This window comes from Xenopus laevis, chromosome 7L (genome assembly GCF_017654675.1).
Source record: "Xenopus laevis strain J_2021 chromosome 7L, Xenopus_laevis_v10.1, whole genome shotgun sequence".
Classification (NCBI taxonomy): domain Eukaryota; kingdom Metazoa; phylum Chordata; class Amphibia; order Anura; family Pipidae; genus Xenopus; species Xenopus laevis.
This window is the reverse complement of record NC_054383.1, coordinates 41,953,467-41,967,133: the sequence shown is the minus strand read 5'-3', so window position 1 is coordinate 41,967,133 and position 13,667 is coordinate 41,953,467. Positions and strand designations below refer to the sequence as shown.

Genomic DNA, 13,667 nt, shown 5'->3' with positions numbered 1-13,667 from the left:
GGAAAAAATTTGTGGCTGGAGGAAAATATATTTTTCTTAAGCTCAACTACCAGCAAAGGGGACAGAGCTTAAGTGACAGGTGACAATGTCCATAGCATGGTCTAGTGATAAGCCCTGGCCAGTAAAAATAGACTAGATGATCTCATTGGCTTCCAAGAGCCACTGTCCCCTAGCAGCAATGCCAGAGGAGACAAAAGTAGAGACTTAAAAAGACTTGTAGAAAGGGCAGCAGAGACCAAGGGTGTTTTTTGTACTTTGGTTTGGCTCCAGCTTGGAGTGGATTTACCTTTCAGTCTCTCTTTATGGAACATTGTAACTTTAATGGTGTCTGTGTCATGCCTGATTCGCCAACCCCTTGCTATCACAACACAGATACTCTTTATGCAGGTAATGAACTTCTTTTTCTACTTCTTCTTAACTTCTTCTTGTCTCATTTACCAGTGTTTCTTTTGTGTTCTCTTAGATAAAGCATTGCTGTTTTAATCTCCTTAGTAGACTTTACAAAGAACTAGAAGGGGCAATATGTATAATCCTGTTTTATATATTGATATGTATACATGATTTATGAATTACAGAGAGGCCATCTCCCATAGACTCCATTTTATTCAAATAATTCACATTTTTTTCTTAACTTTTTCTGTAAAAATAAAACAGTAGCTTGTAATTGATCACAATTAAAATACAATTAATCCATAATGAATGCCAACCAATCCTATTGGGTTTAAATAATATTTAAATGATTCTTTAGTAGACTTTACGGAAAGATCCTTTATCCGGAGACCACAGGTCCCGAGCATTCTGGATACCTGTCCATTTTTTTTTGTTTAAAATTTTGCAGAACTTGTTTTAAACAATACACATCAACACTTACATATTATTATTTGTATCAAAATCTGTACAGTATTTGGTATATAAACTAACAGACATAAACAATGGGGCATAGTAACACACTTCCCATAAAGGCCTATAACAGTTGTGGAACTATTTATAACTGGTTTCATTATATCCATAATTAGCATGAATATTGTTGGTAGGACACACTACGGAGTTAGAGAAAACTTAAGGCTGTATTTATAATAATGCACCATGTAAACACTTGGTCAAAGCTGTGTAAGGGTTTGATGTAAATGAGCATGGAAAAGTGGTTAATTCTGGGGTCGATTTTTGAAAAAATTAGATCTGTAAAATACAGTGTCACCACTTTTTCCACAACATATCTACCTTCTGTACATGGTTGTTCACCCTAGCCACAGGCTAAAATAAGGAATGAAGATAAAAAGAAAATGATGATAATGATCACCCATAAATTGTTTAGTCTATAGGATTCTTACAGTTAGGTACACCTTTCATGTCAGTGCATCTCAGTAATGGAGAAAGGCTGCAAAGCAGGGAAGGTAGCAGAGTACTAAACATATCTAAGAGTATGTCCTGTACAATTATAGATGTTTGTAAAAGAATGGAACTGTGGTAGTTCAACAAATGCAGTACAATGCATGGTGAGAAACTAGGTGTAAGGCTTTGATTGATATTTTAGTTTGAATTTTCCAATTTCATAAATGTATTTTAATTGGTTTAGCTGCTTTCATCTTATCCCTTCCATTGTCCTAACGAACAATAAATAAACATAAACAAGCTCCTCAAATAGAGTATTATCTATCCTTTGATGGCAAGATCTTGGCAAGAGTCTACGTTATCATTGACAAACAGTCTAGCTCAGTGATCCCCAACCAGTAGCTCGTGAGCAACATGTTGCTCTTCAACCCCTTGGATGTTGCTCCCAGTGGCCTCAAAGCAGGAGCTTATTTTTGAATTCCAGGCTTGGAGGCAATTTTTGGTTGTATAAAAACCAGGTGTACTGTCAAAGAGAGCCTCAATGTAGGTTGACAATCCACATAGGGGCCACCAAATGGCCAATCACAGCAGTTATTTGGCACCCCAAGAACATTTTTCATGCTAGTGTTGCTCACCAACTCCTTTTACTTCTGAATATTGCTCACAGATTCAAAAGGTTGGGGATCCCTGGCTCTAGATGTTGACAAACAGTCTAGATGTTTAAATCTTGAAATGCCAATACAGATTTATTGAAGAGGATCTATATGGAATGAAAAGGAAATGTTTGTGTGATGTCATTTGTTATTCCTTTTGCTTATGTGTTTTCTTTGTTAGATTTTTTTTATTCCTTTGTTTTAGTATAACATGCAGCATCAGTTACAATGACTTTCTATATAGGACTAGTAGTGTTTTATTCAGGATCAGAAACCCTTCTTTTGCATAACTCTCTGGGTGGGGAGAGGCCACTGACATGGGGGTGGATCAGTTAAAGTTTCAGCCCCTGCCTTCATGGGCAGCCGAGATTTTCTTTCTTTACACCACCAAGGTTTATAAGTATCTTAGTGGACACAGCTCTTTGTTAGGATGGGTGTACCATTTACTGTAAGGCCACACTGGGCGTTTTGGGGAGATTTGGTCGCCTGGCGCCGACCAATCTCCCCAAACGCTTTCCCTCACTCTGCGCCGGCTAAAATGAAAAAAAAAAAACGCCGGTGCTCATCACACACGGCGATTAGTTTTCCTTGCGTTTTTTCATTTTAGCCGATGCAGAGCGAGGGAAGGCGTTTGGGGAGATTAGTCTGCGCAAAGAGGAGGCGATTAGTCGCCATGCGACCAAATCTCCCCAAAACGCCCAGTGTGGCCTTACCCTTAAGATCATCCAGTGGACCACCTTTATAATCTAATATATTACTACAAAACATTGTCAGGCTGATATAAACTGACATTCATATGTCTGTTTGTAGCTTGTCCATAATACAGTATAATAAGATATTTACATTGCTTTAAAAAAATTATATAGAAACCAAACAGTGCCAGTTGTCTGACCCAAGCAACCAAGTAGTGGTTTTAATGAAATGCTGATAAACAAACAGAGGATAACCTTAACTGTCTAATCAATAAAAGCCAAAATAAAACATTTTATATTAAGGGTTTGAAAGAATAGGAACAGAAAGCCTATAGTCTCACAATATCTGTTGTTTCCACATCACACTAAAAGTGAAATCACAGGTACACATTTCTTATTAGACAGAAATTGCATAATATAATGCAACACAATTTCAAAGGATAGAGTTAAGTTGCAAATTGTTGTAACTTTGTGTTGCTTTTGTTTTTCAGAGCTGCACCGAAGTGAAAGTGTACAGGAGAAGAACGTTAAAGATGCCAGAACTAAGTGCAGAACCATTGCATCTTTGCTGACAGATGCACCAAATCCTCACTCCAAGGGTGTGCTTATGTTTAAGAAGAGACGGCAGCGAGCAAAAAAATATACCCTTGTGAGTTACGGAAGTGTTGATGAAGATCACTACAACGAGGACGAAGACGGTGTCTTTCCTACAAGTGAATCAGAATTTGATGAGGAAGGTTTCTCGGATGCGCGTAGTCTAACAAATCACTCAGATTGGGATAGCACATATTTAGATATTGAAAAGCCAAAAATGGATGAGCAGCAGGTAGACAAGGGATTAACTGAGGCATCAGGGAAAGGAGCCGAGATATTTGAGCTTCAAAGACAGCGATCAGAGCAATCCCCTGTTGATACGGTTCCTTCTCAAATTTCCATTCCTTTACAACATCCGAAAGAGAGTCAAATAACTCCAGTAGCTCCAATCCGGAAAAAGATGTTAAATGGAAATGTAAGCTCTTCAGCTATTGTGAATAAAACTCAAGAAATAGGTGTTTCTGAAATACCCAAACTAGCAAACACTTATATAGCAATAATCCCTCCTCAGTCACAACCCACTGAAGTAGATGGTGTTCAAGCAGCTTCTGAAATCTTTAATAGATCAGCACGGCCATTTACTTCAGGTCAAAGTGGTCCGCGACTTGTGGCATCATCAGTTGTATTCAAGCCTAGTTCCCCAAAAAAAACTTGTGAAACGCCATCATCTCATATCATAACTCCATCACTCATCCCATCATTCATCCCAGAAGCATCTTCTATTACCGAAAAGGCTCCAGTTTGCTCTGTTGCATCCCTTTATATCCCAGCACCTGAAAGGGCAGATGCGCCATCAACAACTACTCAAGTACAATGTGAAAGAGCTCCTGAAAATCTATCAAATCAAACAACACCAAGGACCACCACTGCTTCCATATATCTGTCAACCCCTTCACGCCCATCAGGATCTCAAGCATTGGTTACACATGCAAATGTCACCAAATTAACCGATTATACTCCAGTGACTCCACCAAAAACAACTACTTCAAATATAATAGGTTCACCATCCATTGGGCCAATGGATACTCCTCCATATTTTACCCCAGACATCTCTGCAAACCAGTCACTAGATTCTGTGAATTCAAGAGAACAGAGGATTTCTGTTCCTGTTGGTCGTACTGGTATCTTAAATGAAGCACGTAGGAGAGGTGGAAAAAAAGAGATGTTCGCTAAAGTAGAAGAAAAGAAGTGCTTACCAAACCCAGAACTTTTGTCTCTGGTGCAAAAAATAGATGAAAAACCAAAACAAGAGCAAACAGGTGCAGGTTTTGAGTCTGGGCCTGAAGAAGATTTCCTTAGCCTAGGAGCTGAAGCCTGTAATTTTATGCAGCCCTCAGCACGCAAGTTTAAGGTCCCTCCTCCAGTAGCTCCAAAACCTCAACTGATAACACCAGTAGATGAAATTTTTAACGGAGGTCAAGATATTCCACATCTAGGAGGTAAAGGAGCAGAACTCTTTGCTAGACGCCAAAGCCGCATGGACAAGTTTGTTGTGGACTCAACTCCTACATCCAGGTCAAGGCCTAATTCTAGGCCAAGAACACCCTCTCCTACCCCTTCTCTTCCTTCATCTTGGAAATACTCATCAAATATTCGTGCTCCACCCCCTATTGCCTATAATCCCCTTTGCTCTCCATTTTATCCATTAGCAGCATCCAAAACTCTAGCAAACTCTAGCAAAGCTGAAAGCAAAGTTAAGAAAGCTCCTGGGGGTAAACCCAGAATGCAGGCAATTGATTTTATGCGGCATCAGCCGTATCAGCTAAATTCTGCGATGTTTGTTTTTGATGATTCTTCCAATAACACAAACCAGACTCCAACAAGAAGAGACACACAAAAATCAAATGTATTGGCATCACCTGCTAGACAAGTTCCTGTGAAAACTGCTAGGGCTCATGAGATAAAACGTTTCTCAACTCCAGTTCCGATGTCATCAGTCAGTATGGCACCGACTGTGCTAACCCCTCGATCTGCAACTACTCTTGCAGAGCCAGTATGGAGAACAGATCTCAGCTGCCAACCTATGCCATCAATGGCTCCAGTGCCTACTCAATACCAATCTCCCGAACAGGATACTCACAAGAATTTCATCCCTTCTAGCTACCAGAGTTATAGTATACTTAGCCCTACTAGTTCAGTTACTTCTCCAAGGTCATCAAGTTCAACATTACAGGTTCCAAAGCCAAAGTTCTGTGCAGCCAAAACAGGGATGCAAGCAAATGTTTGGAGACCAGGTACAGTAAAGTTCTAACCAGGAATTTAGGCTGAAAAGTTAATGGAAAATTAGTTTGCTTATTTCATTTGTGTTTTGCTTAAAAAAAATGAGCACAGGCTCATTGTGTAGTTAACAAAGGATACATGCTTCTTAGATAAAGACTATAATGTTCAAGCTGCCTTAAAAAAAATGAACAAAAGAAAATGCAACTATCAAATGAAGACAAAGATACAGGAATGGGACGTCTCTTGATTGGTCAGCTAAAGACAAGTTATGATGAGCTAGTCAGTAAAGTTAAAGTAATTAAAAAGGAATCAGTGTGATTTAAAATGAACAAAACTTTGTATTGCTTGGTTTTGTAATGAGGATGTACACAAAAGGGCTTATATGACATGGATTTTGTGCGGACGTTGGCCACAGGTTGGTATTGTAATAAACACAAAAACTCTTGGGGCTAAATAAAGGATTAGTGTAAATGATGTACTGCTGCTTCCATCCTAAGGTGCAACGGGAACCACAGAAACATTCAACCTCTAGCTCTCAATGAGGTTTTAAATATTTAGAAGAGACACAGATGTGTATTCTTATACACAGTGATCGTCCTGGTATCCTTCTTTCCTCAGCCACCTAAATGTGCATGAAGCTACTGTCCTGCCTTATACAAAGCATTTTCCTCCTGTGGAGCCCATTTCACATATTGCCATAATATTTAACCAGAGTTTGTAAAGGAGAAGTTTCATTTGCTGTGTGCATGGCTGTTGTGTTTTGCTGCTTAAAGAATTTGAACCACGTGGGATCAAATCCTTTTGTGATGGTTTTCATAGAATGAATCTGATGTTTTCATGTACATTATGCAAATGCATATGTTAATATGTTTGGTTTGTAGTTTGTGCATGAATGTTTGCATTCATGTGTTAGTGAGAACATTTGTGCTTGACTTCTGATTTAAAGGGGATACCACAAAGCGTGTATAATGCCTACAGTACGTGGCTGTAATAATAATATGTTTATATCTTTGGGAAAAAAATGCTGAGATTTTTGTTTTAATTTACTTAGCATTCTATTTAGCCCTTTCCTACTCCTACTCAAATCACTATCTGGGGTGGGTCAGCAACTCTAATAACCAGATAGATGCTTTGAAAGCTAGGCAGAAAGGGGCTAGGCTGGGGTAAAGTACAAATATAAAGGAAAAACAGATTACTGTTCTCTATTATATACTAAACATATGTTTATTTAGGGAAATGTCCTCTTCAATTAATTTCATTCTGCAGAATATCAATTATCATGATTGAGTAGAATACCTGGCACATACAAACATTGGATGTTAACAATACCATGTCGAACTGAGTTACTGAGAATATAGGGCTAGATCAAAGATGATGAGAATATTTTATCACACATTGATTTTTTTTGGAAAATCGTTTGTAGCATATGAGACACATAAGAACTATTTTTTTTCTGCTGAATTAGCTCCCTGCCAAATTGCATTGCATTAGGTATGTGCCCATAGGGCAGAATAATGAAGATGGTTATTAATACTAGTGTTGCGATATTTTCATCACGCTGCATGCTATTCCACAGTCCTTCCCCAGAACTGAATGACGTGCGCTTTGTGTTTTGCATAAATCACATTTTATGTGGCATTGGTGAGATATATATTATAGATATATATATAATAAGGATCTTCTGCATGATCAAAAGTTATACACATCACTGATTTTGGATACTAAAAGCAAAATTTTTATAAATGGAGTTACTTATCATAAAATAAAATTACCGAGTTTTGTACCCTTCAACCTTGGCCTTTCACAAATATCACAAGGATGGATGACAGAATCAAGCTCAACCCTCAAGCAGTTCATCTGTTTGCCTAATCTGTAATACAAATACATGGACAGCAGTGTAGATTATATGAAATGCATTTTAATGTTGGCTAAGACTTCTGAGACAATGCAAGGTAGCATACGCTCACTATTATGAGATAACCAAGGATTTTCGGAACAAGCTTGTACTGCATGGAGGTTAAGTCCCTGACATCATAGGGACCCCCAGGGGGAACTATTTAACTATTATAATTTAATGATTATAACCCCCCCATCAACTGAAAGCTATGCCTGGAACAACTGCCTTTATACACCATATTTCTTTTTCACAAGATGCTCTGGTGCATGTGGTAAAATGTAAGTAATCTCTGCACAATGGTACTGGACCAACCAAGGGATCACCAACCAAGAAATATATTTTTGGAACTAACAATAGAAATGAAGATCCCATGTTTAACGTTTAACCTGAGGTTTTAGTAGCTCAAATTTATAGTTTGGTAACATAATAAAAGACCAAACTTTGCAGCAGGCCTGATAATCCACAGAAACTGTTCTATATCCTAAACTGAAAATTGCTTGCATTAGTATAAAGTCTAAAACTCTTCACCAAGTCAACTATACATTAAATGCATGTCCTTGTAGAGGAGTTTCCTCAGTAACAGAGGTCATTATTATCAGCATCCAAGCTGCAGAATGGAAAGATTAAAAATAGGTATTGGGATTCCTTAACTGGTGTAGGAAAGTAAGGTGTTGTCGAATAGAGATGAGAAGGTAGTGAATGTGCTGTTGCATATAGTATAAAGCACACAAGGCAGATAATTTATTTAATGCTTTAATATGGTCAGAAGTCTCAGGCAACAAACACAATAAGTCCTGATTTATAAGGCTTAGTTAGTTAGATATATTTTTTATTAATACTATTAAAAGTTACTAAAAGCTTTAGTGACAGGGTGTGGATTTACAACAAGCAAGATGAATTCCCTGCTAACAAGTTAGGATTATTAATTTATTATAATGTTTAGAGATAAAGTGAACAACAATCTTAGAGTAATGGCACAAAATTGGGTGCTTTTAGATACTTCATTTTAAAATAGCCCAAAAGCATATGAAAGTGCCAGTGTTTGCCAGACGAAGTCTATTGGAGGCTTTTTGGGGGGATTTAATGCCATGTCTTTGGACTACAAAGCATTTAAATCACCTGAAGTAGAACACATAACTGCATAGTATGAAATGGTTAAAAAAACATTGCATTTTTGTCCCAGGTGAGTATGGAGTTTTATAAAGTGTTCCAAATACAAACTGTATTTTGTGATTTTTCAGTGTATATACATGTATGGAAGTATTCCACTGCACCCTTTTAACAAGATGTCCTCGTTGTTTTTATTGTTCCATGTTCTCCAAAGCATTTATCTCAATAAAGACAATAAAGCTTGCCGAATGGAAAACACAATTCAGTAACCTACCCACAATTATTATTTTTATAGGCGCTGAGATGCTTTTAGGCCAGAGATTAAGGGGCAGATTTACAATGCTCGAGTGAAGGATTCGAATTAAAAAAACTTCGAATTTCGAAGTGTTTTTTGGGCTACTTCGACCTTCGACTACTACTTCGACTTCGAATCGAACGATTCGAACTAAAAATCGTTCGACTATTCGACCATTCGATAGTCGAAGTACTGTCTCTTTAAGAAAAACTTCGACCCCCTACTTCGGCAGCTAAAAGCTACCGAAGTCAATGTTAGCCTATGGGGAAGGTCCCCATAGGCTTGCCTGTGATTTTTTGATCGAAGGATATTCCTTCGATCGTTGTATTAAAATCCTTCGAATCGTTCGATTCGAAGGATTTAACCGTTCGATCGAACGAATAATCCTTCGATCGTTCGATCGCAGGATTTGCGCTAAATCGTTCGACTTCGATATTCGAAGTCGAACGATTTTAGTTCCTGGTCGAATATCGAGGGTTAATTAACCCTCGATATTCGACCCTTCTTACATCTGCCCCTTACAATTCTCAGGTTTATAGATTACAGAATAATCCTGATTGTGTGTGTGTGGGGTAGTTAGTAGTTCACTTTGACAAACTCATGTTAACTGACCTGGGCATTGAACAGCAACCAATCAGATCTTTGTTTGCCTGATGAAAACTTTTTGAGTTATTTGCAATGGACAATTTCCATCATGATGTTTAGCACCTAAACAAAGGCCTCTGGTGCATTACAACCTTTAAGATTCTGCATGGATATACCTCCAAGTTCTGGGAATGTATGTTTCTGTGTTTCCAGCTGAATTGGTTGCCAACAGATGAAGTGCCATAAAAACAATAAAGTGAGGATGTCGTAATTGAATAAGACCTTTCATGTTTTGTGTTTACAATGATTCAAATCATGTTGTTCCTTCATTCACAAGTAGTATGAAATAAAAAAAATACAATTGTATAGATGGGATCAGGTTTGTAAATTGTAATAAACAAAAGCATCCTCACAAAAACTTCCACATTTAGATACTCTGCTCCCTAAACCTTTTTACATTCAGTTGCTTTAGAAGCAAGATTTTTATTTTGTGTATGGAAATAAACTTGTGTGATGCTTCTTCTAATCTCCAGTCTTTTCCAAAAGAATACAGCAAATTTTTTGGTAGCAACATTTCCCCATTATCATTTGTAGTATAGCTAATAATGGATTATTTAACTGTTTGCATTAATAAACCCCAAATAACTTCTTTAACAGAATGATTTCCTTTCTTTAAAGGAGAATGGAACTCTTACACCAACCCATGCCCCCTCTATCAGCCCACTCCTGGTTCCCTTCCTATATTATATGTACCTTTCAAAGGTGTCCCTATCTTTGTACCCGGTGCAAAAATACAATTGGCAGGCCCATCTTGCACAACATCGGAAACTCTTCTGTCAGATCCCTGATACATAGCATGCAGAAACATGCCCACTTAAAGCTAGGTCTGGATTGGCTTCAACTGAGCACAGTATCAGAGACATGACAGAAGAGGATACAACATCTGATAAGCTCTGAGGAAGAGGAACACAAGGGGCACAAGATGGCAACTGTAAATCTTGCTGCACATTTTTATATCAGGTACACACTATGACAGTTACAGGTGGAAACATAGTATTTTTTTGTTATATACTTTGATCTACTTTTAAGATTCTTTGAATTTGCTTTAATCATTAATACTGACCCCAAACCTTAGCAATTGGTTCTTGGCCTGAGATGACCCTACTGTCATTTACGATGGACCCAACACACTAAACCATATTTGCTCTGAACTAATCACATTAGCATAATGCAACAGCAGTACTTTCTGATTGGCTGTGTATATTAATTTTCAGATTATTACCCTTTGTTTATATAGTGCTGACATATTTGCACAATGCTTTAAAAAGGTTGCTCATTGTTTCCTATCCCAGTGCAGCTTGCAGTGTAAGGGTAAGGCCACACTGGGCGTTTTGGGGAGATTTAATCGCCGCGTCTGCGTGTGATTAGCGCTGGCGATTTTTCATTTTAGCCAGCGCAGAGTGAGGGAAGGCGTTTGGGGAGATTGGTTGCCGCAAAGACGAGGCGATTAGTCACCAGGCCGAAACGCCCAGTGTGGCCTTACGCTTAGGCCCCTATCACATTCACAGGTAAAAATCAGTTAACCTGCCCGTATGTCCTTAGATTGTGGGAAGAAAACAAAGACACAGAGATGACACACAAACTTGTTGCAGGGTAGTGAACTCAGGACCCCAGTACTGCAAGTTAGCAGTACAAACTACTGGGCCACCATTTACATGCATTCATTAAGTAACAAACTGTCAGTCCAGTCGCAGTCATTTACTATAAAAATGGATTCAAGTGCAAGAGCATTACAGGGTGCAAAAGTGTGCCCTATAGTGCTCATGCAAAAAACACTTGTGTCTAGATATGCTCTGTACTTAGTGCTGGATATCCAAAGTGGCACATGGTACAGAGCAAGCAGTGCTGTCCTCATCACGTGCCATAATCCAGGTGAAAAATACATATTCACAAACTGTCCAATTTCACTGGAGGCATGCTGATCTCTTTTTGCTCAATCCCCTGACAGTAACAGTAAGAGAAAAAAAAAAGAAAGCCAATACTCTAACTAGAATAACTGATTATTGTGCATTCTAACACAGAAATGCTAAGACATGACCATTAAGTGAAATCACATCACAATTTGGAAACAGAGTTGCATTATGAGGTTGCTAATACACTACCATGAGATATGTTGCTTAATTGGTTTCCTTTGAAAGCTAAGAGAACTATACATAATCAGTCCACATGATAGAGGGAGAGAGTCTGGGTTGTTTTAAGGCAAAAGAGACATTTCCCCAGATCCCACCACTACATGCAGAGCCTGTCAACCCCCTCTGATGTTGGGGCTCCATCCCCTAGTCTCCCATTACTCTTAAGCATTCCCCAGATTTCTGACGATTAGCCACAATTTTAGACAGCAGAGTGATGTGTATGGAATCTGCGGCTTCAGGTGAGGTTGTGCACATGCGTATGAATTCACTCACGGCACTTACGGGCTGGAAAAAAGGTGCTACAACAGGTTAATTGTAAAAGTTGACAGCCCTGTACAAGTATGGGACCTTTTATCCAGAATGCTCAGGACCTGGGGGTTTCCAGATAAGGAGTCTTTCCGTAATTTGGATCTCCATACCTTAAGTCTGCTAAAAAATAATTTAAGCATTAAATCAACCCAAAAGCATTGTTTTGCAACCAATATGGATTCATGTAGCTTACTTAGAATCAAGTACAAGGTACTGTTTTATTATTTCAGATAAGGAAATCATTTTAAACATTTTTTAATCATTTGATTAAAATGGAATCTGTGGGAGATGGCCTTCCCATAATTTGGAACTTTCTGGATAATGAGTTTCTGGATAACAGATCCCCTGTAATAATGTTGCTAGAAGAGACAATGGCACTAAATGCAATTATTTGGCAAAAACATTAAAGCAACTGGGTTGTACCCCTTAAGGAAAATCTGTTTAGAGCCACTGTTTTTCTTGAAAAAATTGTTAAGTTGGGATACAGCTAGGGTTGCCACCTGGCCGGTAAAAATGTTGCTTGATGCCAATGTTATTTATAGGGAAAACCCATTAAAATATAGGAAGACCAGTATTTTTTTCCAGAAAATGTGGCAACCCTAGTTACAGCTGAGCACTGGATAATTATATTGGAGTGTACTGTGAACACATTCTATATACCTGCCATGAGATGAAGCACTGACTGAAAAATTGTACAAAAAGGAGACCCTTCGTTTTTAATCATGGTTTATCTGCTCCTACGGCTGTTTGTCCAGGGTGGTGCACCTACAGTACATATCAAGTCTACTTCATAAGCACAGACTATTTCTTTAACTTGTTATATTCATGTTCACCTACCTGAGAATAGTTTTAGCACAGTTTTCTTGCCAATGTGGGGTCCACAAATGAGACCTTGGAGGGATATGAGATGGGCACATTTGCACATATTTATTCTGCTACTAAATATTGTATTATAAAGTAGTGATTCAACAAGCAGAGTATGCATACTAAACTTTAAAGGTTGCAGTGGCCAAAACCTGAGTGGTACAGAGAACACTAATGCCAGGGGAAGTTCACTTTAACTTCTAGTATGTTACAGACTTGTCTATTTTTTAGTAAGTTTTTATTTTTTTGATATATTATATGCCCTCCAATTATGCCTTTTTGCTATAATGCAACTTAAAATCTAATAGTTGGGGCCACTGAGCCTGGGGGCCACTGAGCCTGGTCACCACAAAACGGATGCTCTGTAAGGTATCATTTAAATAGTTATATGTAATCTTTATGGTTTATATTTCGTTAGAGGCCCACTCCTATTTATATATATATATATATATATATATATATATATATATATATATATATTTATACTGCCTGGTTGCTACAGTAAGTGGCACCATAGCAACCTAGACATAGAAATTCCAGAACTAAAAGTGAAATAATTAAAAAACAAAAAAACAAGCAATTAGACCAACTGCAGACTGTCTTACAAAATCATTGTCTACATCCCACTTTAAGTTAATTCTAAGATGTTATCATAAAAACAGATGTATTATCATTATTGGTAATTTATACATATTTAGGGGACTGTTTATTATATTGTGTAAAAACCATTGCAGTTAGGCAAGAGGGCTAATCAAGTGTTTGCTATAGGCTACTTACTTTCACCATGTGCAGGGGGGGGGCAAATAGCCAGCAAACCGTCTAAAGCTCTTGTACCCACTACTCACTTAATAGGACACAAGTAATAAGTATGTCTTAGTTTAAGGGTAACCCAGTGAACTCTGTAATGAACCACAGGCTCATTAC

At 38.1% G+C, this 13,667-nt stretch overlaps 1 protein-coding gene across 2 annotated transcripts in view; it reads left to right on the top strand.

Annotated features, from left to right (window-relative positions):
• The window catches only part of synpo2l.L (synaptopodin 2-like L homeolog), a 66,503-nt gene extending 57,761 nt beyond the window's left edge, over window positions 1-8,742 (top strand). For both annotated transcript variants that reach the window (XM_018225419.2, XM_041568847.1), the window contains one exon: window positions 3,169-8,742. In XM_018225419.2, the coding sequence (XP_018080908.1) occupies window positions 3,169-5,522 (2,354 nt within the window). In that variant the 3' untranslated portion in view covers window positions 5,523-8,742. The remainder of the gene's footprint in view (window positions 1-3,168) is intronic.
• Window positions 8,743-13,667: the final 4,925 nt, after the last annotated feature.